The 27757-nt window shown below is 39.8% G+C and overlaps 2 protein-coding genes across 3 annotated transcripts; one reads left to right on the forward strand and one right to left on the reverse strand.

The window, feature by feature from the left end:
- On the forward strand, positions 1 to 13711 carry LOC108667660 (N-glycosylase/DNA lyase). 2 transcript variants are annotated; one of them, XM_018154702.2, is made up of 6 exons: positions 1 to 373; positions 4240 to 5001; positions 10037 to 10186; positions 10770 to 10902; positions 12667 to 12861; positions 13213 to 13711. In XM_018154702.2, the coding sequence occupies exons 1-6, from the start codon at positions 282 to 284 to the stop codon at positions 13249 to 13251; spliced, it is 1371 nt and encodes a 456-aa protein (XP_018010191.1). In that variant the 5' UTR covers positions 1 to 281; the 3' UTR covers positions 13252 to 13711. The 2 variants fall into 2 exon arrangements, with proteins under 2 accessions (XP_018010191.1, XP_018010192.1); XM_018154703.1 differs by lacking the exon at positions 1 to 373 and adding an exon at positions 1580 to 1607.
- LOC108667659 (dynactin subunit 4) lies at positions 13340 to 27194 on the reverse strand. Its single transcript, XM_018154701.2, has 11 exons — positions 26959 to 27194; positions 26606 to 26676; positions 26224 to 26399; positions 24939 to 25038; positions 24214 to 24367; positions 22523 to 22625; positions 21023 to 21206; positions 17125 to 17282; positions 16659 to 16833; positions 16132 to 16265; positions 13340 to 15010 (listed from the first exon to the last, which is right to left on the reverse strand). The coding sequence occupies exons 1-11, from the start codon at positions 27085 to 27087 to the stop codon at positions 14826 to 14828; spliced, it is 1569 nt and encodes a 522-aa protein (XP_018010190.1). The 5' UTR covers positions 27088 to 27194; the 3' UTR covers positions 13340 to 14825.
- Positions 27195 to 27757: the final 563 nt, after the last annotated feature.

Consider the following 27757-nt stretch of genomic DNA (forward strand, 5'->3'; position numbering starts at 1 on the left):
CACCTACAACCCGGCATCAAATCAATCAAAACTGATCATATTAAAGATTTGTAAATGCTACCACTCAAGTCTCAAGTGACTCAACAGCCTCAACTAAAAATTACTAAATTACTTGACTCACTCATGACAGTCTTGCTTCTTGGCTTTTATATTGTTTGCTTCAAATATTTTATATTGATTGCTTTCATATTGCTATACATTCATTTCAATTGCTTTTACATTTTTGAATACCTTTTTCAAGGTTTTAAGCTAGTTGTGACTTCTAACAAACACAAATTACAATGAACAAAGTTAAGTCTCTCTTCTTGCACATTCCTTGCCAAATTACAGAGTTAAATTTAAAAATTACATTGCAAAATGGGCAATCATTCAGGTGAGTCCCATTGCCATTTACTTTGTTTTTGTAAAGATTAATAATTATGACTATATTTCAAAATTCTACATTGACAGCATGGCAAAAATCCTGACATTTTAGAATACATCCAAGCATAGCAGTCAAGTAGAGACTTTTTAATCTCTTGTTCAAGTTCATTTTTGAGTCCTATGAGTAGACCCACAAAGTGTCATAGATATTAGATAATAGATATCAGCCTTATCATACATAAGATAAGTATTGGTTTAAATATTGAGTCAATAAAGAAACTAAAAATGAACTGATTCTTAAAAATCTCTGGTTTGCTACTAATACTACTATGCTTCCAAGTGCCACTTTCACAGAGAGTGTAAAACATTTACTCTCTTAGCTATGTGTCAAGAGGCTCAGCTTAGTCACTGTCAGCTTTGTTTAGTTTGTTCATCTTACTAACAAACTTGCACTGGGCCCTAATCACAATGGCAAATCATTTTTGCTTGATAAATGATGTTTTCAATCAATTTCTCTCCTATACCAGTGATACTGTTCATTATTGTACACCATTTTGCATTGAATTTATTGTCAAATTTGCGTCTCAGTCTTTTTCCCCTCAATAATTACATACATTCGAATGCGTATGGGTTAAGTCAGGGTTCTCTCAAGACTTGGTTTCATGAGTACGGTACCCTGGAAGTCTCCCTGCCAGCTATTGAAGATGTTGCAATGAATGATGGAGGAGGACTGAAAAGTTTGAGTTCACCTTTTCAAAAATTAATTTTTAATTCCAACTTCTGTTTAAAGTATTGCAATAATTAATTTCAAGTGATACAAGTAAATTTGTCTGATATGTGTGATTTTGCCTGAAATATTCATGAATCAATTCATGAATAATTTAAATCTCCATGCATGGAGATTAAAAAAATGTTAGGCATTAAATACCTTCACCACTCCATGCCAATATTGTTTTTCTGCCCTAATCTCTGTTTAATCACTCACCTTAGAAGGATAACCAGATGAGATTGTTGATCATGTAAAACTGATATTCTTTGTTTTTAAGCAAATTTTTTCTTAACTGGAGCCTTTGCTAACTGAGGTTCTACTGTAAATGCGCTTTTGGGGGTGTCCCGAATAGCCCCGGGGGGGTGTCCCGAGTAGCCCTGCCGTGCGGAAATGACCGCCATTTTTTTTTTTTGGAATGAGATAGGCAAAATCTGTCGATTACGTTTTCAAGCTGACACCTGGGTGCAACTTTTATGTAAGTAAAATTTTTTAATACGGTGAATATTTTTTTACAACAGACCTTAGCAGAAGTAACTTTTCAAAAATATTGTTTTTCACCATTTTTTTCAGGAATTTTTCAAAGCTAGTGAATGTAGTATTTTTGAACTTCCTTTATACTACATAGATAGGAAAAATGTTGAGGTTTACGCCACTATATTTAGTTTTGCAATATTCCAATTAGTTTTGCTACTAAAACAGTTTTACGCCGTGTCGGAGGACTGTCCCGAGTTACCCCGCCCGTCCCGAGTAGCTCCGGTTGGCGGTAATCTTGATGCATATTTATAGCCATTGGTGCGCTGCTCTTAATTGCTATTTAGGTTTCAAATGATTAATTTTTGTATATGCCACATAGATAAGAAAAATGTTGGAGTTTGAGCCACTATTTTTAGTTTTGCCATATTTCAATTAGTTTTGCTGCTAGAATATTTTTACTCCATAGCAGAGGACTGTCTTGATTTACCCCTTTGATGCCGTTCATTCTACCAATGATTACCACAACCTGAGAAACATTGCTTGATCATCACTGCAAACCAAAAGATCATCACTTCAGACCAAATCCCTATTCATGTTATTCAAGCACTTTATGTAATGACATTTGAGAGTCAACTGTCCAAATGTCTCGTATGTAAATCATTGCATACCTTCTGGTGGAACAAATGCATCGTCTACTTTTATTAGTACAAAGGCAACAATCTCCATCAAAGTAGATGATGGCAGAAATTTTATTGTCATTTTACACATATCTACTGTCGTTGTTGTTGCCTTCTGATCAACCAGAAGTGGACAACAGGATTGTCTTGACTAAAGGTGGCATGTGGTAACAGCACCTGTAGCTTATGTACACAACTTGGCAGCCATACGGTATTACTTAAACTATGGTAATTCATTCATTCAGTGATTGACAATTATTTAAGCTTCTATCTTGCCTTATAGACTATGAAGGGAAATCAAATTTTATCAGAATAAATGCCCCTTAAAATATTGATTTTATTATGGCATTAGGAATTCAAAGTGGTTTAAAGTTGCACTTGTATGCCACTAAAGATTAAATTTATGTTATATATATTGACCAATGTCAATGAGTTGCATCCAAATTAAACTAAATTTTACCAATTTACAATTCATGTTTTGTTACTACAGTATCAGTAGGATTGGTTGCTTCTGTGTAATTTAGACCTCTGATTTTGACACTCTACAGTATAGTGGCAAAGCAGAGACTTTTTAGACTCTTCCTTTACTAATCCCATGAGTAGACTAGTAAAGTATCATGAATACCAGCAGCTTCATCATACCTTGATTGAAAAAAATTTTCATCCACCTTTAATGCTGATATACCGTAAAATGGAGTAAATTAGACTACTTTTTATTTTAAATAATGCCATTGTTTTACCAGCTAAATTGAACTTAAATTGAAACATGCAAAATACATGTCTATACTCTAGGTTTACTCACCATAAATTGCTGGCTCCTGCCTCTCATAGTTTTGATGTAATTTCAAAAAAAGTGATGGTCTTTGTTACCCCAGCTCTTGGGGTATCTTAGACTGGGTGGTAAAATCAATTATATTTTTTCGTAAAATAACTCCAGGTTTTGGTGCATTGTAGTAGAACTCTTCTAGTTACATATGCAAATGACTTATTTGAGGAAAGTGTCATAGTTTGCAAATGGGGGGCGCCACCCCCGAATGGGGGAACTTAGACCACCTAATGTCAGCCATGAGAGGGTAACATCGACCAGCTTGGAAATGAAGGTAAAATTACCGTATATAAGACTCTGTAGAGTCTGAAACATAAAGAAAAAACATTAATATGTGTATCAAACATAAAATATGTTATATATGGTAATTTTTAATTAATTTCCAAGCCAGTCTATGTTACCCCATCAGGGCTGACATTAGGTGGTCTAAGCTCCCCCATTGGGGGGTGGCGCTCCCCATATGCAAATTATGACGCTTTCCTAAAATTTGTCATTTGCATATGTAAGTAGAAGAGTTCTACTACAATGCATCAAAACCTGGAGTTATTTTACCAAAAAAAAAAAAAATCGAAAAATCGGAGGGGGTACTCTGACAGGCTTCAAATAATAGCTCTTTTTCGTGGGTTACATTTTTAATTTTTTAACCTATTAAATATGCAAACTTTTCAAATCTTCCTATTGTGTTACGTAGCCTCAGTATTAGGCCTTTGATGCCTATTGACAAAATTTTTCTATGTCAAATAGTTTTTGAGTGTTGGGGGTTTTTGCTGAAAAAATGAAAAGTGGTCTAAGTTACCCTGGGAGTCTAAGTTATCCCATTTTATGGTAACGTCACCACTGCACTTGAGTTGCTGCCCTTCAATAGAAATGTTTTAGGTATTTTATAAACAAAACTGAAACATGTGTTTCTAGCATGATCAAAACAGCTTTGAAAGCATATTGTGTGGTTGGTTATTGAGTGGTGACTTATGTTGCATTGATAGTAGGTAGATTAGGAATCAAGAATGAACTGGTTTCTAAAAAATATCTTGTTTGCCACAATGCTTTGCAGTATATTTGTCATAATATATCCCCAAAAATACCAGATTTTATTTATGGTTAGAAATATTAATTTTATTTTTTTATCACAGATGGAAGGAAGCATCACCTGGTGTATGGCGAGGCATGATAAGAGATGATGTATGGAGTTTTTCGCAAGACAACACTACACTCTACTGTGTGCTGCACAATCTCCGAGATGATGCTCAAATACCTCCAAATGTTGATTCAAGAAATGACTATTTTGGAGCTGTTGGTGAAAATGCTGTTGAGAGAGAAAAATTAAATGACAATAAAAAAGTTAAACGTTTCAAGGCAAGTCATCTAAGCATCCAAAAATCATGTACTAATTTCACTGATTCCTATGTGGATGTGAAGATTGAATGTGATGCCATTAAATCTGTTGAAATTAAGCCAAATGACATAACAGCTGAAAACAGTCACAGTGAAGATAACACAATAGTTGCATCAGTTTTAAACAAAAACAGAAAGAATAATTCTGCAAGCAATGTAAGAAAAAAGTGTGTGAGAAGCTCTTTGGAGCAAAAAATTGATGTAAAGAACTTCAACACTGATCAGAAGCCGAACCCTGTCATGTGTAAACTTTTGAAAGCTGAATGCTGTACTAACATTGCAAGCAACACTCCAGCTACAACAGTTTCTCATTACTTGAAAGTCATTCAGAACTATTTTCGTTTAGCAGTTGATCTGAATTTGGCTTACAAGGATTGGTGTTCTAAAGATGTACATTTCCAAGCTGCAGCTCAGAAATGCCCAGGTGTGCGGCTCCTTGACCAGCCACCAGTAGAGAATGTCTTTTCGTTTATCTGCTCCTCCAACAACAATATAAGCAGGTCAGTATCCAACTCATTTTCATTCTGGTAATTATTACCTAAAATAAGTGGTTGGTTGCTATATTAATTGGTGAATTTAACGTGAAACTACCTATTAAATGAACTGTTAAATTACCAAATTTTATGAATAATAGTTCATTGTAACAAGTATCTCAATGATTTATTCCATGATAAAAATAAAATTTGTAAAACCCTACTTTTTACTTCATTCATGATGAGCTCTTACTATCAGTGCAAAATGTTCAGGTTGGTGTGGAAGCTAATAATTCTATGTGTGAAAGAATTTTCCTCATTAACAGTTTACAACTGCAGGCTTTCTAGCAGTCAGTGGCTAGATGTGTGATATGCTGCAAGTGTTGATGTCCGTTATCAAGCAGAGAATTAAGTTTGGTATATTTATCTGGCTAAATAGAATATATAATAATTTATGTATTTTTTGTGAACCCATTTATCTTGTAATTTGTGGAACTAGTATAAATTGATTTTGTGGCTATCCATTCTTTTATACTTTGATCTAGAGTGTCTTAATTTATGATACTGCTGTGGTCATTCATACAGTATTTATTTCTGAATAAGATCAGTGCATTCATTTTGGAAAATATGCAATATACGTAATGATGACTTGGTGCCTCCAAGACTAATAATGCCTCATACATTTTTATGTTGGTTCAAAGAATACCTACCGACCGTAATGTCTCTTATTACCTGCAGGGTTGGCGATTTTTTTTTATTTAAAAAAAAAATAAAAAATCAATGATTTTTTAAATTTTTTCACGATTTTTTTGATTTTTTCAGCTTTTTTTGTCTTTTTGAGGTGTAATTTTTTATGTTGCAATAGCCTACTAACAATAATAGTATATGGATCATAATGGATGCTATAAAGGGCACTTATTGCCTTCAATAATGACCAACAGGCTAAGGTGGTGTTTCCCACTTAGGGATTTTTGGGTAAACAATTATTGATAAGTCTATTCATTAGCTTTGTAAAGTTTGTATGGAGCAAGGTAATGAGCTAAATATGGACCATTTAACTTGCTTCAATATACAAAAACACTTCAGGAATGCAGATCTCCTAAACATTGAAGAGTCACATAACAGATAGGTAGCTGATAGCACAGTGCACAGCACTATCAATAGATCTACTAGTTTTATGTCCTATAAATCTACCAGACTCTACCTTCTATACACACCGACTAGTAGTGACTGTAGCTGATAACACAGTGCACAGCACTATCAATAGATCTACTAGTTTTATGTCCTATAAATCTACCAGACTCTACCTTCTATACACACTGACTAGTAGTGACTGACTGCTCTGTTCCCATTTAATTCAGACCAATAAACCAATACTAAACATTAACTGAACGAAAACCAAACAAACCTCATACGACTTGAAATGAGACTTAAGTTATGAGAAAAGCTAACACTGTTTGAAATAAACATGTGCACAATTCAAATATTTTATATCCATTCACTGCATTTAATTATTTTATATATAGTTATGAGAAAAGCTAACACTGTTTGAAATAAACATGTGCACAATTCAAATATTTTATATCCATTCACTGCATTTAATTATTTTATATATAGTCTTATAATTGTAATTCTTTTGTTTATAGTTTTAAATTCACATATTTAAAGATTGAAATTAAATATTTTAATTAGAATACTCGTATTAAGGTGGAAAATCTTTCTAATTGCCTAAGTAAAAGGTCAATACAATCTCAACCTCTCAACATATAGGGTGTAGCAGAACCGATTGAGCAATTTTGAGGTAAAATAAAAGAGTAATGGAGGTACATAAAGAAGAAAGTTTATTTTCCTAGAGGTTAGCATAACATATCATTTAGAATACTTATGTTTTGAAAACAATATCTGGAAGATGGGGGCTGTTAGCTGCAACACACTGTTGGAGTCGTTCTCAGAGGAGGGAGTAACCATGACAGTAAATTCCGATTGCTATGCTGCAATGTTGCAAAATTTCTTGCAGCCCATGATGGAAAAAAATTGTTGAAAATGATGCATTGAGAGACCTGTGGTTCCAGCAGGATGGGGCTACAGCCCACATAGCCCAAATGTCACTCAATGTTTTGAAACTCATGTTTCCCGGACGTCTGGTGTCTCTGAGGGGTGATTTGCAGTGGCCTGCAAGGTCACCTGATTTGAGCATTTGTGATTTCTTTCTTTGGGGACATCTAAAAGAAAGGGTGTTCAGAAGTCGCCCTCACACCCTACCACAGCTAAAGGGATGGATTATTGCAGAGGTTATGGCCATGCCTCGCCATATGTGTGAACGTGCTGTAGAAAAATTCCGAGAACGACTCCAACAGTGTGATGCAGCTAACAAACCCCATCTTCCTGATATTGTTTTCAAAACATAAGTATTTTAAATGGTACCTATGTTATGCTAATCTTAAGGAAAATAAACTTTCTTCTTTATGTACCTCCATTACAATTATTTCGCCTCAAAACTGTTCAGTCAGTTCTGCCCCACTCTGTATAAGCTAGCTAACACATTTAAATTGTATATTCTAATCAATATATAACTAATAGTTAGACTACTTATAGCCTTATAAGAATTGGCTAAGCTGCTAGCTACGTACAATGTATTGCACACTTGATGCCTCTGTACCAAAAACATTCAATTTATTGAAACCTAATACACACTAAAGGCAACAAGTTGCATAAAACATTTTACGGAATAGAAGTCCTAGATAAATAAAACAGAACGTTTCGGGCTATGCCCATCATCAGCTAGTAAAATACATCTGGAAATACATGGAAATCAATTTTAGTAAATAAATTTAGGAAATGATAAGGAAAGAAAGGAAAAAACAACTATTGACCTAGAATCGAAAGAGGAAAAGAGCTGGATTGGTTATTCAATTTAGGTTTAAGTTTATGGATGTAAAGAGACTCTAAAATTCGTAAATCGGTTTGGCTGCTAGCGTTACAAAGATGATGCTAGCTGATGGGCAAATTAGCTGATGATGGGCATAGCCCGAAACGTTCTGTTTTATTTATCTAGGACCTCTATTCAGTAAAATGTTTTATGCAACTTTTTTGGTTTTAGCCTTTATTCTTAAACTGAGAAAGGCAACAAGTTTATATACCAATTTGTCATTCATAGTACATTTATACTAAACCATGAATAACAATACCTCAATATAAATTAAAGACTGCCACTCAATATTTTTAAATATATGAAAAAATAAAAAAAAAATTGGAAAAATAAAAAAAATCATGATTTTTTTATAAAAAAATCAAGTGATTTAATCACATGATTTAATCATTTTGATTTAATCATTGCCAACCCTGCTTACCTGCAACAATATTATCTAACCTTATAAATTTTGATTATTAAATACACATCAACATGAAGTTACTATCTAGATCATTTTATAGCTGTTAATTTGATTGTGAAGTAAATGCATGGAAAATTATTGCCTATATAGGTACGTATATATAGTTGTATGAATTAATAAGACTCTTGGCAATTTGGCATTCTTAGAATAACATTCATGGAATTGTGAAGTAGGTAATGGAGTATTTTGTGAATGTTGTATCAAATTTTGTGAATGTTGTATCAAATTTTGTGAATGTTGTATCAATTTTTTTCTGTTCAATTCTTGGACAATGGACACGAAGGTGGCGTGACTGAGGTGCCTTTCATATTAGGTTAGGTATATTTATGGCAAGATTACGTATGTAGTCAGCCAAGATAAATATTGATCAAATATCAGAAAAGCTTTTTGGATGATCTATAATGCATGAAATTCTTCTAAGACAGACAACATATGGATACATATCTTATCACAGCTTGCTCCACGCCACAATTGAGCTGCTTAACAATTACAGGGAATGGGAGGTTAGAAAGTCTCCAGTGACTATTTGAAAGCTAATAAAATGCATCCAAAAGTTAAAGCTGACTTTTTCGAACATCAGATAAACTGTAGAATGATGCGGAGAAAGCTTGCCTGAGAAATTTTATATTGCTGACGCATCATGAGTCTTCAAAGCGCAAGACAGTCAATGTGAGTGGAGAATGAGAGCTTAGAGGTTCTGACTTGGGAACTCCAGGAGAGAAACTGTTCTAGAAGCTTGGTTCTTGACAAATTTCTTATTTGCAGCGCATGAAAATTGTATGGCATACAAATTCAAGGATGTCGTGAAAGAAGTGGAAGAATAATTGCATTTTAGGATAATTTATTCTATGCAATTATTCCTTGGACTGTCTTTCTGTTAATAAATTATTTTTGTTCATTCACAATTCACATTATCATTAATTCCTATGCAATTTTGATGAACTGTAAGTTATAAATTTGTCAAAAGACTTGCTTATGCTATAATTCAAATGGCTTTTTCACTAAAACTGTCCAAGTTTAGAAATTAGATTACATTCTTCAGAAAGTTATTCATGACTCAGTGCAATACAGTATAGTATTCATGACTCAGAACAATACCGTATGACTCAGAACAATACAAAAATGGATAAGAAATTGTTTTAAATTAGTTCAGGATTAACCAGTAAGACAAATGCAAGGAATGAGGCAGGAAGAACTCTTATATGCATTGCATTTGCTGCAAGGTTCTATTGCAGCAAATGCACTCGTCAGTTAGTGTCATTGATCTCTCTTATTTTTTTTTCGTGAATATGGTGAATTGTTTTTAAGATTTTCAGTAATTTTTCATGATACTGCTATAGTGGTACTTGTTCATTCAGAAAAATACTTATTCACAACTTCTACATTGTTAAACCATTCACAGTAACAAACGTACTCAGATCTTTGCCAGCAATACTGGTATCCATAAATAGTATATATTCATGTGTCACAAGTACATGAGTATACCACACCTATTCATAAGATAATATATTTGGTTGAGATCTCTTCTCTTACAATGATTGTAATTAATGGGATGTTCGAGTAATGTTATGTGATGTGTTGTTTCTAAGAGTAACAAGAAGTCATTGTGAAAGATTGATGCTTGATCCATATAATAGGTAATGTGTATCATTGTTTTTATTATGTTACAGGATCAGTGGATTAGTGGAAAAGCTTTGTGTGGAGTTCGGCAGCCTGCAGTGCGAGGTGGACGGTCAGCAGTGGTTCAGTTTCCCTTCTATTGAAGCGCTTGCTGCTGAAGGTGTTGAGCAGGTCTTGAGAAAATTAGCATTTGGTTACAGGTAAGAAATAGCTTTGGAATGTAACACTCTTGTGTAGGATTGGTTTACGCCTCTGCCAACATTATGTCAACATAATTTGTTGCTTTCAATACTAAGTATTTTTTCAAGTGTGCCCATGCACTTTTTAACACTAAAACATGCACCTATATATGTATGTCATTACTCTCATCTTACTTACTCTATGTTTGATAGTTTGTGTGCTGGTCTGATGGTGCCGTACGATTGTGCTGGGCAGAGCAGCTTATATACACAAGTCAGCGCGTGTGTTGTTGTCTTGTGTTTGTGTGCTGGTCTGATGGTGCCGTACGATTGTGCTGAGCAGAGCAGCTTATATACACAAGTCAGCGCGTGTGTTGTTGTCTTGTGTTTGTGTGCTGGTCTGATGGTGCCCTACGATTGTGCTGAGCAGAGCAGCTTATATACACAAGTCAGCGCGTGTGTTGTTGTCTTGTGTTTGTGTGCTGGTCTGATGGTGCCGTACGATTGTGCTGAGCAGAGCAGCTTATATACACTAGTCAGTGCGTGTGTTGTTGTCTTGTGTTTGTGTGCTGGTCTGATGGTGCCGTACAATTGTGCTGGGCAGAGCAGCTTATATACACAAGTCAGCGCGAGTGTTGCTGTCGACCGGCGGTGAGGCTTGGCTGGCGGCTCTCAGGGACGCTCCTCTTAGTCACTGCCGAGCGCAGCTCCAGACGCTGCCTGGCGTTGGGCCCAAGGTCAATACTAGCTGAATTTTTTGTTCATGTAAATATGTTACAAATTTGTTGTTACCATGTTACTGATAATCTCACTGATATGCCCTTTCAGGGAAAACATGAGTCGTGTGACTGTGCTCCTCAGAAGTCCTATGGGATTTAGCGTTCAAGGGCATTGTTCCTGAGCGCCCCACCGCTGAGCTCGCGGTGTCTGGCTGCAGGTCTCGGTTGTGGAATTAAGTTATTATTATGTCGGTAGGAATCCTTACATTTCCCTTCTCTGTCTTTCTCGTACGGGCGGCCGACGTCCCGTGTAAGCGACTCCTTGTACGAGTGTCTAAAGGCCGGTCCACACGCTCAGTTTTACACAACGATTTGTCTTTGCAGCTCTAATCGTTTCAGATAAAACGTTGCGTGTGGACGGGAAAACTGCGCAGTTTTGAAGCCGGCGGTAAAACTGCACAGTTGCAGCGATATCTGAGCTACAGAGCATAGATTTCGATGAACTGCGCTGATAAGTCGGAACGTGTGGACGGTAGCACCGTTTTCCGATTCAATTTGTGCTCAGTTTCAATGATTCTGGCGACAATGGCATAACTTCGGTAATGTTCTCGGGAATTTATTGCTCTATACGAATGTTTTCCTTGCATTTAGCGAGTAAAATCCAAGGACTATAGTAACAGGGAAAAAAGATGGAGACATACGAGAGCTTAGTAGAACAATTCTAAGAAATCGATGAAAGCGCAAACAGAGAAACAGCTGTAAAAAATAAATAATTTGAGGGGTTTTTAACGTAAATAATTGGGAAAAAATTAATAAATCGATGCCATCTGGAGCTGGAGGAGATGACATCTCCAAGCCATCTCTCTGGTATTTTGATTCCTCGCATTTCCTAAATGATCCAATCTAATTTTTAACAATGCGCAATGCCAAAATTGACCAGAGTACTGCCTCTTCCACGGTGAGGTCGCGCAAAACTGAGCAAACTACACAGATGAGTCGGCACCGTGAGAACGCGCTAAAAATTGCAACGATTTCATTCCGACTGGAGACTGCGCAGACAAATAGTTGTGGAAAACTGAGCGTGTGGATCGGCCTTTAGTTTCTGTTGCTTTTCACCTGTCCCTCATTTTGTCACTTCGCCTCTATGAGATGCTAACGCTGCTTCTTTTGAGCCAGCTTCAGCAGGCCGGCCATTTGAGACAACCCGCTCCTTGTGGGGTGATGAAACATTCTAGGAATTTTCAATAATTGAGACTTGTCGCCTTGCTGGCAGTGTTAATTTTTGACCTCCGGTTCGAAATAGCTTGATTGTTGGAGCACCACCAAACCAACCTACTACTACTACCTCTATTACTCACGGGAACGTAGTAGTAACTCATCCATACACAAACCATCTGCTGACTCGGCACACTGAATTTCATGTTCAGGTTTCGTTCTTCCAAGTGATGGTAATATTTTAACTTATATTCAACTCCCTCTCAAGCTGTTTTACTTTACACGAACCACAGGTTTTTCGAGTTCAAATATTATGCGCAGCTTTTGGTAATATTTTCACTTTTCTTTATTCATCGTTATTTTTCATTTTAACACATTCGACAAATAACAATGAAAAACAGCAAATAATAATTTTTTTCAAATATTACAAAAATTTTTTATTGCACCCGTTTCGATTGTGCTGGGAGTAAATGTTTTCTTCTGAGGAACCGACAGTTAAGAGTGTTGGTGCCTTCTCAGCGGTTTACATTTCGCACGATTTTTAGGAGCTGTGTAATATGTGTACAGGTGGCGGATTGCATCAGCCTGATGTCTCTGAACAAGCTGGACAGCATCCCCGTGGACACGCACGTGTTCCAGATAGCAGCGCGCCTCTACCTGCCTGCCTTGCGCTCCACCAAGAGCGTCACCGAGCGCGTGTACCGCACCGTGGCCGCACACTTCCAGACCCTCTACGGCCCCCACGCTGGCTGGGCTCATTCCGTGAGTGTCGTGCTCACTGTCTGCACACTAACTTTATGAGACTATTTAACTTTATTGCCAGCTTCCTGAATTTTGCTTAATAACGATAATTGCTGGTTCATTTAGTGCTTCAGGATTGGGCCAATTCAACTTTAGTAGATTAAATAATTTACCAAAATTTCGATATGAAAATCTTAGAAAACTAATATGAAGAATTATGAGAGAACTATAAATTGCTCGCCGTAATGTACGAGAATTATGATGCGAGAATCGGGGAATAGCGCCCATCTTTTTGCCGTCCAACTACAACAATTGTTAAGAATTTATTGAACGGCATTCTGTATTTGATTCTGAAACCCTATACATTTTTAGGTACTCTTCAGTGCTGACTTGAAGAAGTTTGCATCCTAGCGCAGCAGAAACGCAACATGACCCGGAAATTGGATTTGATCCTCATTGCTAGCCGCAATGGTAAATTGAGACACTGAAAAGGAGAGTAGAAATTCACAATAATAATGTATTAGTTGATTCAGTTTATTAGCAAATTCCATATTTTAGTCGAGGTCAAATGTGTGCCGTGAAAAGTACCTTGAAACCTTCTCGCAGAAGTGATTGATCTTGAGCTTAGGAATTTGTTCTTAAAGATTGATTGCATGATTACATCATCGACATTATTTGTGCCGCTAATTGAAGAGTGCTATGCAGGACTTGCAGTGATTTTGCGAACAACGTAAGGACTTAACACTACTAGATTTTTTTTACTGTAAGAAGTAGTCGATACCATAGGATTTAGCAAGGAAATAAATACTTGGTGCAGGTGATGGAGATGATATATAATCATTGTATACTTCTATTAAATATGTTTTGCAGACAATTCTTTTCTTATACCGCAAAGCAGGCCACTCCTGCTCTCGGATACAAGCACAGCGCGTGAAGCTTTAACTCAGAAGGATGGGTTTAGTTATATATATATATATATTGCAAAGCAAGCCCCTTAACTATGGTAGCGAAGGAAACATCATAAACGTTAATTTAGTGCAGTTTGCGGTAAATAATAGACGAGTTTACACTTGTCCAATTGATAGCGCGGACAAATTGAGAAATATAAATTGGCATAGTTCATGGCGCACAAGATGCCCGCGCGCTTGCAGAAAGCGGCTACATCCTCCTGGCCACACGCAAGCTCAAGAAATGACAACCTTCAACGAGCGAGTACGGTAACTTAGTTGCAGAGGATGAAGCGTCACCGTCTCATGGAATCACAGGTGTGCAGAAGAAGATCGAATAGAATGTCTTCAGTCTGTAAAACTGGCTTTGCATTGCTGTACAGACGCCTCTCGCAATACTCAGTCTCAAGGTAAAAAATATCTAACAAGTGTGCAAATAATGCTGTCAGAACAGTTCACCGATTTACTTGGTCAACCAGGTTGGTTTTAAGAATACTTCAATTTCCTAGCGGTAGTAATTGCACTTATTTAATTTCGTTTACTTTTATTGATGCTACTGATCCACAGGATGTAAGTAGGTTTAATGCGAGACGATGACACTTCTTCGCGGTTGTTCTCTGATCGCTGCTTGTGCTGGTCTCTTATCGCAAGCTTTAACCGAGTTCCTGTAGAACAAGAAGGCTCGAAAGCCTCTATGCTTTTATACCTCCCACTTCACAGTAAGAAACATGGGCTGGATGCTTTTAATTCTAGAGCATCACAGAACCCAACCTTACATCAAATATCATTGATATAAACATGGTTCATAAACTTAATGTGAGGGCCATAACAATCGTTGAATATATTCCAAAGAATTTCGAGAGAAGTAAATCACCAGGTGAGACCGGCCAGGATTCAGTCGGGCCAGTCTTAAATTCCACGGGCTAATGCCATCATGCTAGGTAATTACTTCACTGTTCACTCGATGCTGCGTTCTGCACTTGTTCAAGATTCCGTCCAAACACTGTATGTTAGAAGTTTCTTGAACGCGTTGCAAAGCTAGGCAGTAGACTCAGAGGCACTTGCACTGACAGCGCCAAGCTTGATTATGACGGGCACGTTGAGGGTGACGGTGCGAGACTCGACGCTGGGCGTCAAGGAACTGGGACCAGAAGGCGGGCCCGAGCCCAGGGATGAGAGGTCTGCTGAAGGACCCAGTGATACGGGCCCCACTGACGACAGTCCTGAAACGGGAAAACATCAAGTATGAGAGTTATAGCCACAAATATTACCATCGATACACAGCTAGTCATTCCTCACTAGCATGCGCGACAAACATCTGCGCTTGGCTCACAAACTTAACAAAAATTAATTCATGAAGTGAGGTGAAACCGTTCATGGAATCAAATAATATGCGTTTAAAAATTAATTTTTCAAAGACAACACTTCTGAAAAAATACAGTGTAACCGATATTACACATCGGATACACTGTAGCACTTATACATGAATTAAAAAATTAATGAATTTCTAATTTCATTTACATGTATTAAAAAAATTAATCTTTATTTTTTTTAATATATGAAAAAATTACATTTTCAAAATTATTTATTGTGTCAGTTGATTCATGAATTGTCTCCGACTTTACACAAGTTTGCAAAATTTCAGATAGTGTGTTAAATATTGATTACCTATAAGATTTGTAGCAAACAAATATATTTTTTCAATTTATTCAGTATTGAAAAAAAAATTATTTAACTTTTACAATTATTTATTTTGTCAATTGATTCATGCATTCTCCAAATTTACGCAAGTTTGCAAAATTTCGGATCGATTGGAGAGGTAGAAGTGTGTTGAATATCGATTATAAGATTTGTAGCAGACAGACAAACAAACAAGAAGTGAAGTTAAAGAGAAGTGTTGTAGAAAGTAGCGTAAGCGCATAAAATTTTCCAATTCTTGGTGTGTATATAAGTTTTGTAGCACTTAAACAGAAGTATTCCATTTCGTGCATGCGGTAATTTGCCAAATATATGCCAACATGGAGGTGCTCAATGGGTGGTGATCGAACTGTAATTTGAACGCATTCTATGGTCTCTTTTCCAATGCAAAAATAATGTTAAATTCTCTCGTGCTGTTTAATGTATTTGTAACCTCCGGGGTCTCCTATTCTTTGGATCTCACGGTGGCTTGGGCAGCCTGCAATAACGAGCTATATGTACTGTACATCCCAAAGGCCCATGCAGTGGTCACAGCGTGGCATGGAACGTAGCCTCGTTGGGTGGGTGGCTGAGACTTGTGTAGTCAGAACTCCTGTCTGCAAGCCCCCTTCACTGCTAAATGCTAAATGATATAAGATGCAGTCACCGGAGCTTGCAGATATCATGTTGTTGGTGTAGTCGTAGCGCAGCAAGAAGCCGATGTAGAGAGCATCTGTGACAGCTTCAGGCGTCACACACACCGTCACTCCCACCTTGTTGGCGCGGCGCCAAGTCACCACCCTGCATTAAAATATACTGTTACATTGTGCTCAATATAATGAATATCATCTCACAATGTGTACTCGTATACAGATGAGTGAGGAATATTACTTAGATTGTACTATTAGCTTGTGCTCAATAAAATAAATATTATCTCACAAAGTGTATTCCTATAAACTATACAGATATGCGGTAACAATATTACTGTGAATGTACTATACATTGTGCTCAATAAAATATCATCTCACAAAGTATACTCGTATACAGATATGCGGTAACAACATTACTATGAATATACTATTAGATTGTGCTCAATAAAATATTATCTCACAAAGTATACTCGTTAACAATTTAACAAATATGCGGTAACAATATCACGTGTATATCTTACATGGAAGGAAGCTCATCACTTACTGAGGGTCGTCTTTGAAGGAATTGTGTGCGTCAGCGTCGCCGTACTCGGCGGTGTCGTCACGGGGCGCGAGCAGCAGCTGTCCCTGTGGCAGCGTGACGCTGGTGCACAGCTCCGGCAGGCAACTCTCGGTGGGCACCTCAATGAAGCGCGGCCCAGGGGATGATGCTGTCACTCCTGTACACACAAGTCGTTAGAAACCTAAATGTTTCAGTTCATTCATACTCGTATGTTCTCATTTTTTCATTTTGTTAGAAGGGAGGTTGAGAATAGAATTAGTTGTGAATCTATACCATTAGGTTTGTAGTTTGATAATATAATTGACAAAGCTTTAAATAAAATGACAACGTATCAAAGTGTAGATGCGGTCAGTATACCTATATCAAGAATCCAAACTACTTTTTACGCTAGGAAAATAACATTACTCGAGGTTACTTCCTCATATGAACGATAAGCGAAGTTCTTCACCAGCATCGATGTGTGCGGTGGTGAGGTGTGGCAGGAAGGGGAGGAGGGCAAGGGGCATGAGGTGGGGCGTGGGGTTGCAGAGCGAGAGCTCGACACGCGCCTCCTGCCCCACACTAAGGGGCACGGGGCGCACCAGCCGCACGTCAGGCACGTGGTAGCTGCCATAGACACAGGGCATTGGTGAGTGCATGTCGTACTGGCCAGCGAGTGCAAGTCGTTGTCTCACTTCCACTCTTGCTATGAAGCCATTGCATGAAAATTACATTTACGGCGGTGAATGCTCACGTAGACAAATGGTTAAAATGACAGCTTATCCCTTGCTAAATGTATGTTTAACAGCTGCTGTAGTGTTGGATCACAGAACACAACTCACTAGACACCGAGTTGTACAGTAGAATACAACGCACTAGGCACCGAGTTGTACTGTAGAATACGACTAAGCAGGCACTGAGTTATACAGTAGAACACAACTCACTAGGCACCGAGTTATCACGTGCAATACAACTCACTAGGCACCGAGTTATAACGTGCAATACAACTCACTAGACACCGAGTTATAACGTGCGATACAACTCACTAGGCACCGAGTTATAACGTGCGATACAACTCACTAGGCACCGAGTTATCACGTGCAATACAACTCACTAGGCACTAAGTTGTACCATAGAATACAACTCACTAGGCATTGAGTTATAACGTGCAATACAACTCACTAGGCACCGAGTTATCACGTGCAATATAACTCACTAGGCACTGAGTTGTACCATAGAATACAACTCACTAGGTACCGAGTTATAACGTGCAATACAACTCACTAGGCACCGAGTTATCACGTGCAATACAACTCACTAGGCACTGAATTGTACCATAGAATACAACTCACTAGGCACCGAGTTATCACGTGCAACCGAGTTATCAGCCCCCGATCTCTGCCGCGTCTACGTCGTGGGGGTACCCTGACCTGCGCGTCGGCCGGATGCCCGGCATACTCGCGGGCCAGGCCAAATGGCAGAGGCCCCCCCCGCCTGGATCGCTACCGGACGGAGGCTCCTTTCTTCATTTTTTCGACCAAGAGTCGGGGAACCTCGGCCTCCTCTTCCCCCTACCCACTTCTTTGGCCGCCTATCTTTCCTGAGGCACACTATGCCCTTCTATCCTCTCACCTTTTCTTCCTATTCGCCCTTCTCCTCCCGACCCAGGGTATCCATCCCAACCCTGGCCTGGACCCCTGCTCAGTCTGCTCCCTCCCGGTTACAAAGCGATGTTACTCGTTCCTGTGCTCCACGTGCAACGCCTGGTGCCACAAGCGGTGCTCCGGCCTTCGCTCCATTCACCTCTACTCCGCAGACTGGACCTGCCCTACGTGCAGACGGTCTGACCCCATCCCAGCCAGACCCCATCCCAGCCCCTACACCGGACGAGACATCTCTCCCCTCCTACGCGGCGACACCACCATGGAGGCTATGGCAATCTCCACTCCTCTTAACGGCTCACCTCTCTGAATCATCAATGTATACATCCCACCGGCCTCCTCCTGCCCCCCGGGATACTCCCCGGAGCTCGCGGACATTATCTCCATCCCGGGAGACTGCCTGATAGTGGGTGATTTTAACGCCCATCATCCCTCCTGGTTCTCCCACACGGAAGACCAGAGAGCCGCAGCGCGAGGAACCGCAGTCGACGACCTCGTCGCTGGTTCCTACCTCAATGAGGACTCCCATACCCGCCTCCCCTCCCATGGCCCGCCCTCCTCTCCGGACCTCGCCATCCACAGCGGTCACCTACTCCTCAGCACCTCCTGGGCTCCTCAAGTCGCCCTCAACTCGGACCACCTGCCCATCCTGATCCATCTCCCTTCCTCTGCTGACTCCCCAACCCCCCGGGCCGCCCGCTCCTATGTCGACTTCAAAAAAGCTGACATCCCCTCGACAGGGATTTCTCCCCTTTTACCCCAGACATGGTGAAGCTTGCCATCGCAGCCGCCAACAACTCTTCCGCAAAGGGTCCTGATGGCCTCACGGTTCTTCATCTAAAGCACCTCGGCCAGTTTCTCACCCATATTTTCAACATCTCCGTCTTCACAGCCTCAATTCCATCCATTTGGAAAAATTCTATAATTATTCCAATTCTCAAACCGGGCAAACCCGGAAACCAGGGCTCCTCATACCGCCCTATCTCCCTCCTCTGCCCGGCTGCCAAGATTCTTGAGCGCCTGGTTCTCCTATACATCTTATGATCTCTCACCACCGTCCCCTCGCAACATGGTTTCAAGCCGGGACATTCCACTGTCACCGCCCTCCTACCGCTCGCGCACCAGATCGCGACGGGTTCTAACTCTCAGCGCCCTCCAGCCCGCACAATCGCCGCGGCAGTCGACCTCTCGAAGGCCTTCGACAGCGTCGACCACCCTCTCCTTCTGAGCATGATCGCGGCCTCGGACCTACATCATAACCTGGTCCGTTGGCTGTGCTCCTACCTTAGAGGCAGGCTGGCGTCCTGCCTCTACCTCAGAACGCAGTCGCCTTTCAGGGCTGTTCACTTCGGAGTGCCCCAGGGCTCGGTCATCTCGCCGGCCCTCTTTAACCACTTTATCTCCGATATCCCACTTCCGACCCCCAACATTGCCTCATATGCGGACGATCTGACCATCTTCGTGTCGTCCCCGAGGCTCGACGCTGCTGAGGCTGAGCTTGCTGTGCTCCTTCGGAACGTCTCGAATTGGTCGGCGGCCAAGAAACTGGGCGTGGCTCCTGGTAAATCCTCAGTCACGCTCTTCACACCAGACACCCACCAATCTCGATCCCACCCTGCAGCCACTTTCTGCAACGGCGTCATCCCCCTGGATAAAACCCCTAAAATCCTGGGCGTCACCTGGGATACGCACTTCACATTCTCCCCTCATGCAAGAGCCATCGCCACGAAAGCGACGGGTTCTCTTCGCATCCTAAAAGCCCTAGCTGATACCAACTGAGGCTTCTCCAAGGAGGACATTATTGCCACCTACCGAGCCATCACGCGCCCAATCCTCAACTACGTGGCCCCATCTGGTATCCTGTTGCCAAACTCACAGCAGTTGCCAGCCTGCAGATAATTCAAAACACTGCATTGAGACGAGCAACCAGCTGCCTCAAAATGGCCCCGATCTCCCACCTTCACCAGGAGACTGGCGTCCTCCCATTAGCCGCGCATCTGGACCTGGCTTGTGCCCAGTTCCTCGCCAGCGCCCTCCAGCCCTCCCATACCTCATTCCGTATCGTTTCTGCCCCCCCGGTTGACCGCCCCATGAAAGCCTCAATCCAGTCGAGGTTCGGTCACTTGGTCACACCTTTCTTGCATAATGGCTTGATGCCTGCGGGTTCCTACGGAGAGGCCAAGCGGGCCCTCCGCAGGGAGATCGCCTCCCGCGTTGCGGCGACTGACGCCATAAACGCCGTACTTGCAGCCCCGCCACCGCCGATTGCATCAGTGGAGGCCTCACTCCCCCGCCCCCACCGCTCAGCGTTATTCCAGCTCCGCTCGGGATACTGCAGCTCCCTGGCGTTCTATTCCGCCTGGATCAGACGCTCCCCTAGCTCCGCTTGCCCAGAGTGCGGGGATCTTCTCCAGTCGGTCCAGCACCTCTTCGTCTGCCCCGCCTTCCCCACGTCTCTAAGCGTCTCCTCAATATGGGACAACCCCGTGGAGGCAGGGGCTTTCCTGGCCACCCTACCTGCCTTCGCCCATCTCCCCCCTCTTCCGGTGCCGGCCCCCCGACCACCACCAGAGACTCCCCCCCGGCGAGCGTGATGGTCGCAACAAACAACAACAACATCACGTGCAATACAACTCATTAGGCACTGAGTTGTACCATAGAATACAACTCACTGGGCACCGAATTATAACGTAGAATACAACTCACTAGGCCCCGAGTTGGATCTTGAACTTGATGGAGGAAGGGTTGTACTCTGGTTTGCTAAGGTTGTGCTCGCAGTGACGGCATCTGAGGCTGCGCTTGACAAGCATGTGCTTGTGCAGCGGGTAGAGGGAGGAGCTCTGACTGGGCTGTTGTTCTGGCGACCGCAGGCGTTGCTCCACACTGCATACTGTCAACATGGATCAGAATTAGGCACTGACACTTGAAGTAGTCTTAACTTTTATATGAGGTTAGGCACTGACACTTGAAGTAGTCTTAACTTTTATATGAGGTAAGGGACTGACGCTTGAAGTAGTCTTAACTTTTATACGAGGTAAGGGACTGACGCTTGAACAGAGCTGGGCAGCGCTACTTTGAAATGTAACGCCGCTATCGCTACTGCTACTGAAAATGTAGCGGCCGCTAGTAGCGGCCGCTACATGTAGCGCGCTACTGACCACCTCTGCGCTTGAAGTAGTCTTAACTTTTATATGAGGTAAGGGACTGACGCTTGAAGTAGTCTTAACTTTTATATGAGGTAAGGGACTGACGCTTGAAGTAGTTTCAACTTTTATTTTAGGGATTATATTATAGTCTGTCCGAATCATTTTCAAGACATACTAGAAATGTCTGGCCAACAAATGGTTCATGTTCTGAATACATTATTGTATTGTCCTGCGTCTCAGTACTTTTCAAATAATGAGATCAGAAAATCTACCTTAGGGATATAATTCAAACGTAATATTTGTTTAAATATGAGACGCCGAGTTATCATCGTCAACATCAATCAAAAATCATTCAACTTCTAGTTGAATGATTTTAATTCCAACAAAAGAGGAATTAGTGAAGCTAACAGCCACTCCGGCACCGCATAAGTGTCGTTATTTTATTCCATAGAATAAGTGGCAAACCCTCGTCTTAACTTGGATATTATGAGTTCACCGTCCAGTTCATTACCCTTGTCCAGTCAGTGTTCAAGCGGCAACACACCTTTTGTTAACAACGAATATGAACATATACGGTATTGCTTCTCAATGTGATCCAATTAATACAGCAGCTACTGTTGAACAAACGGAGAAGTAGCTAAAACACTTTATTGAAGTGAAAATCCATTTGATTTCTTGCCAATCCACTTCAAAGATATTAACCATTGCCGAAAAAATTTAAAATGAGTAATGTAGCGCACAAACTTGGGCACGGCAAGCGTCTCGTCCCTCTCTAATCATGCACTGCTCTTGATAAAGGCATTCAATTGATTACACATGAAATGTTGAAACGCCCGGACTCGTTCGTCTTACGATGCGGCATAATAAAAAGAGGAAAAATCAAATTTCCTAACATGATTTGTCTTTAATCGTTCCTTTTAGCAGAGATGCAAGACTAGCTGCTGGAGAGAATTGTCTCTCAACACAATAGTACAGGATGATAAGATAGCGGACATATTAGGCACGTAATAAAAATTGATATCAAAGAAAGGCAAGACCAGAAAAGAAAATCGCAGCCAACCTTGTGCGAGGACGACAGGCTCGGTGAAGATGTCGTCCGGCAAGCCCTCGACCTCCTCACTCGCCTCCGCGGGCGTCAGTTGAGAGGTCAGCGGCGTGTCGCCCTTAACGCAAGAAAATGCTTTATTAGTGCAACTGATTACGTTTATTATTTTAGTTGCATAAAACTATCAGACATACGAGCGGTGCTGTTAGTGAAGGGCCTGGACGTAAACTTGAAGAGACAAGTCATGGACATATTAACATCTTTCATTTTCAAAGTGACCAGCATGAGCAATTCAAAACAAAACTACTTTCAAATTTGACTAACAAACTTCATTCACCTAACTTGAAGTTATATTCATCGGAGTGAAGCAAACATAATACTACGCAGAGCAAGTTTATCTTGGCTTTGCAGATGTAAAATACAGCGCTACAATAAAAATAAATTTATAATGAATATAAATTCATATTTCATCTTGTAAGTTGTAGGTAAAATATTCTTGCTTATAAAGTTGTATGTGATAAATAACAATTGAATCCGGCAGTAAGTTAACCCAGACGCAATATAACAAGCAGGCGATTTTAATATTTTCTGTCAGAATCGTAAAACTGCTAGGAAAGACTAATATTGGTTGGTCTTCCTAGACGGAAATTTTACAGGACTATATATTCCATATTTATTTATAACATACAACTTTGTTTTAATCGTTCGTTCCCAAGAAAGGTTTGATCCAACGGTAAGGTACATTGTCTCAATTCCTCTAACATTTACTCAAGTTGACGTAAATGCTGCATTATATTGCAAAAATCAACTTGGAAATATATCTAACTGGATGGCCATGTTCTGTGATGATGTATAGTTTCCTTAATTTTTTTTTGTAAGGCCCGTGGCCATAAACCCTGAAGCATTATTAATGTAGTATATTTCTCTCGCTACAGTGTTGTTGGAAAATCTTTGTCTAAAGTGCTTAATATCTCGCTCATACAAGACACTCTAAACCATCATAGCTGCTTGCAACATTCTCTTACTATTGTTCAAATATTCCCCAAACAACTGTCATTTTCATGACCAGTTCTCGCGGACGTACTAGAAACGCGGTCGTACTAGAATAGATGTTGAACAAAAATAATTTTTATGTATGCCTTTTAATTTCGTTGAAATAAAAAGTGCAATAAAATAACGTACAGTCACCCTCGAAAAACACGCCCCCGCAACATCCTCAATGCAGAACAAGCAGGTTATGGCCATCAAATCCAACAATATGCTGCGCACATCAGGCTCAGAGAATCTTTAAACATCAATTGATTATCGGAATGAATATTTATGCAAAATTATCAACTCAATATTCCTGATTGACTTTAAAACATTATACACAAAAAAGATCATTACATTACAAATTACATTTTCAAAATTTCAGTGTCTGTGGCAACTCTGAAAATGGTTTTATAATGAAATTATTAGATGGGATTCACATGGCAAGGTCACAGAAATACATTTCTTTAACTACGAGACCAAGTTATGGGAAAATATTTGGAAGTGAGATAGTTTTTAGCGCATTTTCTTCTCATTTATGGAAAAAAAGGCGCTATTGTGCTCGTCATGTCCCTCCGTCTGTCCGTCCGTCCGTGACTTCACGTTTTCGTCGACGAGAAAATGCGCTCTCTGTCACTCACTGCAGTGAGTACTGAGTTATATTTTTTAGAGTTTACCTTATGGGCATAGGTGTTGATGGCAGCAAGACTCTTCTTGGCGCTGGCGAGGCTGCTGGACACGCTCGAGAGCTTGTCTGCCCCCGCGTCACCAGAGCGCAGGAATGACGCCGGAGATTTCTTAACACGTGCTGCTGCTTGCTTTTTACGTTCCCTGAGACAGATTAGCAAAACAATCAAAATTACAATATGTGAAATTACCTACATTAGTTCAATATCCAATAATTTACTTTATTCGAATCGTGGAAATTCGTCCGCAACTTTACATACCTACTACTAACGACGCAAATGGCACCTGCAAATTAGTCAACATAAATGCAATACCATGCAAATAACAAAAATAAGTATAACCTTATGTATAAAGTATAGTCAATAACCTTAAAATTCAACCTTGAGGTTGAATTACTTAACCTTGCTTCGAGAGATAGGGCTAGAAACGCGAGTTTAAAAAAAGCGTTATAATGGCCATTTAGTGCGTTAAGTTATTGTGCATGACAACTTGGCAGGCTCGGCCAGAAGGTTAAACCATCATGGCGGCTGGTTGATGAATTCGAACTGCTCTCATAACTAAAATAAATACTACCTCTGCCCATCAAATTGTTAGCTTAGCTAACCAAAGATCAATATTCTTTATTCTGATTTAGCTTGTACATTAGTGTACAGGAAATGCAGGTTAATTTGTCAGAACAAAAGGTCTTAGAGCATGGATGGAAATACGCTCCAACCTGTCCATCTTGTCACGCAGCGCCACAGCTCTGTAGTGCTCCAGCAGACTCAAGATTCGCTCCTTGTTGGGGGGCTCTTGCTCTGGCCAGCCACCTGTAGCTGCAGTAAGAACGTATATAATTGTGACGCATCGCTTCAGGTAAACAATGAATGGAAACAACAGCTAAATTATATTTTTAACATCAAATTGACCAGAGTGCTTCTAGAGAGTGCTTCTCGAGCAGGTCTATACAGATATAATATGAAGGCAGGGAATTGATCAAGCTTTAGACAATGTGAAAAACATTTAAGCTATTCAGTGAAAACATCAGACTTAAAATAAAATATCGTAGATTTTAGCACTATAAAAGTGTGCATACGACTTTACAGGAATAAGTGGTGCTCAGAGTAGAAAATTATTAAGACAAGAAAGTTTATCGAAGATGGCACATCTCATTTGATGAGGCTTGTAGAAAGGGAAATCAAGCTAGGTTTGTAGTAACAGAAAGTTATCTGTAACAAACGTGAGAGCTCTGAGTAAACCCTGGTCAACCCCAGTAAGCTCTGGTAAACCCTAGTAAACCCCAGTAAGCTCTAGTAAACCTCAGTAAGCTCTATTAAACCCTTGTAAACACTAGTAAATATTTTGCCTATTGCATGTTTTGTGTGTACAGATTTATGTTGGCTAATTTCAATGGTAGAAAACCCCCCAGCAAATCAAAAAACCCTCAGTTTATAAAAAAACCCTCAGTTTATCAGAAAACCCTCAGTTTAACAGAAAACCCTCAGTTTAACAGAAAACCCTCAGCTTATCAGAAAACCCTCAGCTTATCAGAAAACCCTCAGACCTCAGTTTATCAGAAAACCCTCAGCTTATCAGAAAAACCTCAGTTTATCAGAAAACCCCCAGCTAGATGTTAACTAACAATCAATGCGAATACATTTATATATTAGACAGTAGATAATGCATGGCATGACTTGAATGGTGTGAGTATTAGGAAGGAGAGGTGGGGGGTATTTTGTATTACAATTTACATTTGTTTTAAATGGATACTGTGTCTCAACATTACAATAAAACATCATGTTTTTGTTGACTATTTTAATTAATCTATCAATTATTATTTAGAAGTGCTCTGGGGGACATTCTGTGCATTAAACTGTCTTGAACAGAAGTTACAAGTCCTTCTTAAATCAAGCAAACCTAAATAAACACTTAACGGTAAAGTTAGTTTTCTAAAAAATTTCTCAACAAAAAAATAAATCACTCAGAATTGTGTCCTTAACAAGGCACCACATGAACCGTACCAACAGTTTGATCAGGGATATTAACATCCCTACTAGTCCAGCGGCACCCTGAGCACGACAAGAAGTAAAGCTTGCGCTGAATGCTGCGGCTGGGCTGCTCAGGGTCAGGGCTCTGGATGCTCAGCCTGGTAGACAGTGATTGTCCACAGCTTGGGCAGTCAAAACAGTTGCCACACCTGCAGTAATGGAACAATTAAGTACAAAATTCGGCAAGCAATATAAAAATGTCATTGATACAAACAATAAACTAGTTGGATTTGTTTAATGGATATGCAACTATTTTCCTACAATGAATATTGATTTTAAATTTACCAAATTATCATCGTGTAAAGATTAAAATGATGCCCAAGATCAGAAAAGAAAAACAATGGATTCTACTTGCCTGTTTTTCTTGAGCCTTGCCTCTGGAGCAGGCATGTTTTCCAGGCAGTTGGGGCAGTAACGCATGTCCAACTTTAAACAGAAGAGATAAGATTAAGTTCCACAAAACAATCACACACAGCTACTGAATACTAAGAATAAAATAGGTAGGAATGCCTAGTACCATACATTATTAATTTACACTGAAACAACTCACTGCGTAGTAGTTAGCATATCAATGTAGCAATATTAGAAAATATCTGTTGAAATTTTCCAACATATAATTACCATGGAATTTTTAGGCAACGCAAATGAGTATACATAAAATTTATATTACTAACAATGAAACGAAGAATTAGGAGCCCAAATGCTGACCTCGTGAGAAACGCAGTTTGAACATCGGAGCTTGACACAATGACGGCAGAAGTAGATGCCAGTGATGGGCTTCATGAGTCCACAGGAACACAGCAAACGCACCAAATTGGCATCAAACAAATGAGCCATTGTCAATTATTTTGAGGTTGTTAAGTTAAAATTGAATTTCATGAAATATTTATGTTTTAATGAAGCAACTTTACTAATTAAGCTTTTCTGAATTAAATATTTCACTGTAGAAAAATAATAGGATGAACTAGTACTACTAGTTCTAGTAAAACTAGTTTTACTAGTTCTAGTAAAACATGGAGAAAATATCATTGATCAATGTAGTTTTAACTTGTCAAGAGGAAAAACACCAGCATCATTCAAACAAAATATCCTTAAAACCAGTTCATTTTCAATTCCTTTATCTACTTCAGAACTGTATAATGACTACTACTACTTGCATCCATGTACGGTACTACTTTTACAACTTGTATCCACTATGCTACTTTGTATAATGATACTACTACTTGTATCCATGATACTTTGTTGGTATGCTCAGAGAACTCAAAATGGAAGTCTAAAAAAAAGTCTTTGCTCTGTCACTTTGAATTGTCATTTTTTGCATATTTCTCAATGCTAACAACAAACTAAATCTGAATTTCTAAAATTCTTATGATGCATCAGTAGATGCCAATTTGTTTGTTTAAATATCTGATTTTAGCATGCAATCTGAAATAAGAAAAAAAAGTCCTATTTGTTCAAAAATCTTTTGCAAAATAATCAATTATTCCAGGTCATTGCAGAAGATAAA

This window comes from Hyalella azteca, unplaced genomic scaffold (assembly GCF_000764305.2).
Source record: "Hyalella azteca isolate HAZT.00-mixed unplaced genomic scaffold, Hazt_2.0.2 contig9526, whole genome shotgun sequence".
Classification (NCBI taxonomy): Eukaryota; Metazoa; Arthropoda; class Malacostraca; order Amphipoda; family Hyalellidae; genus Hyalella; species Hyalella azteca.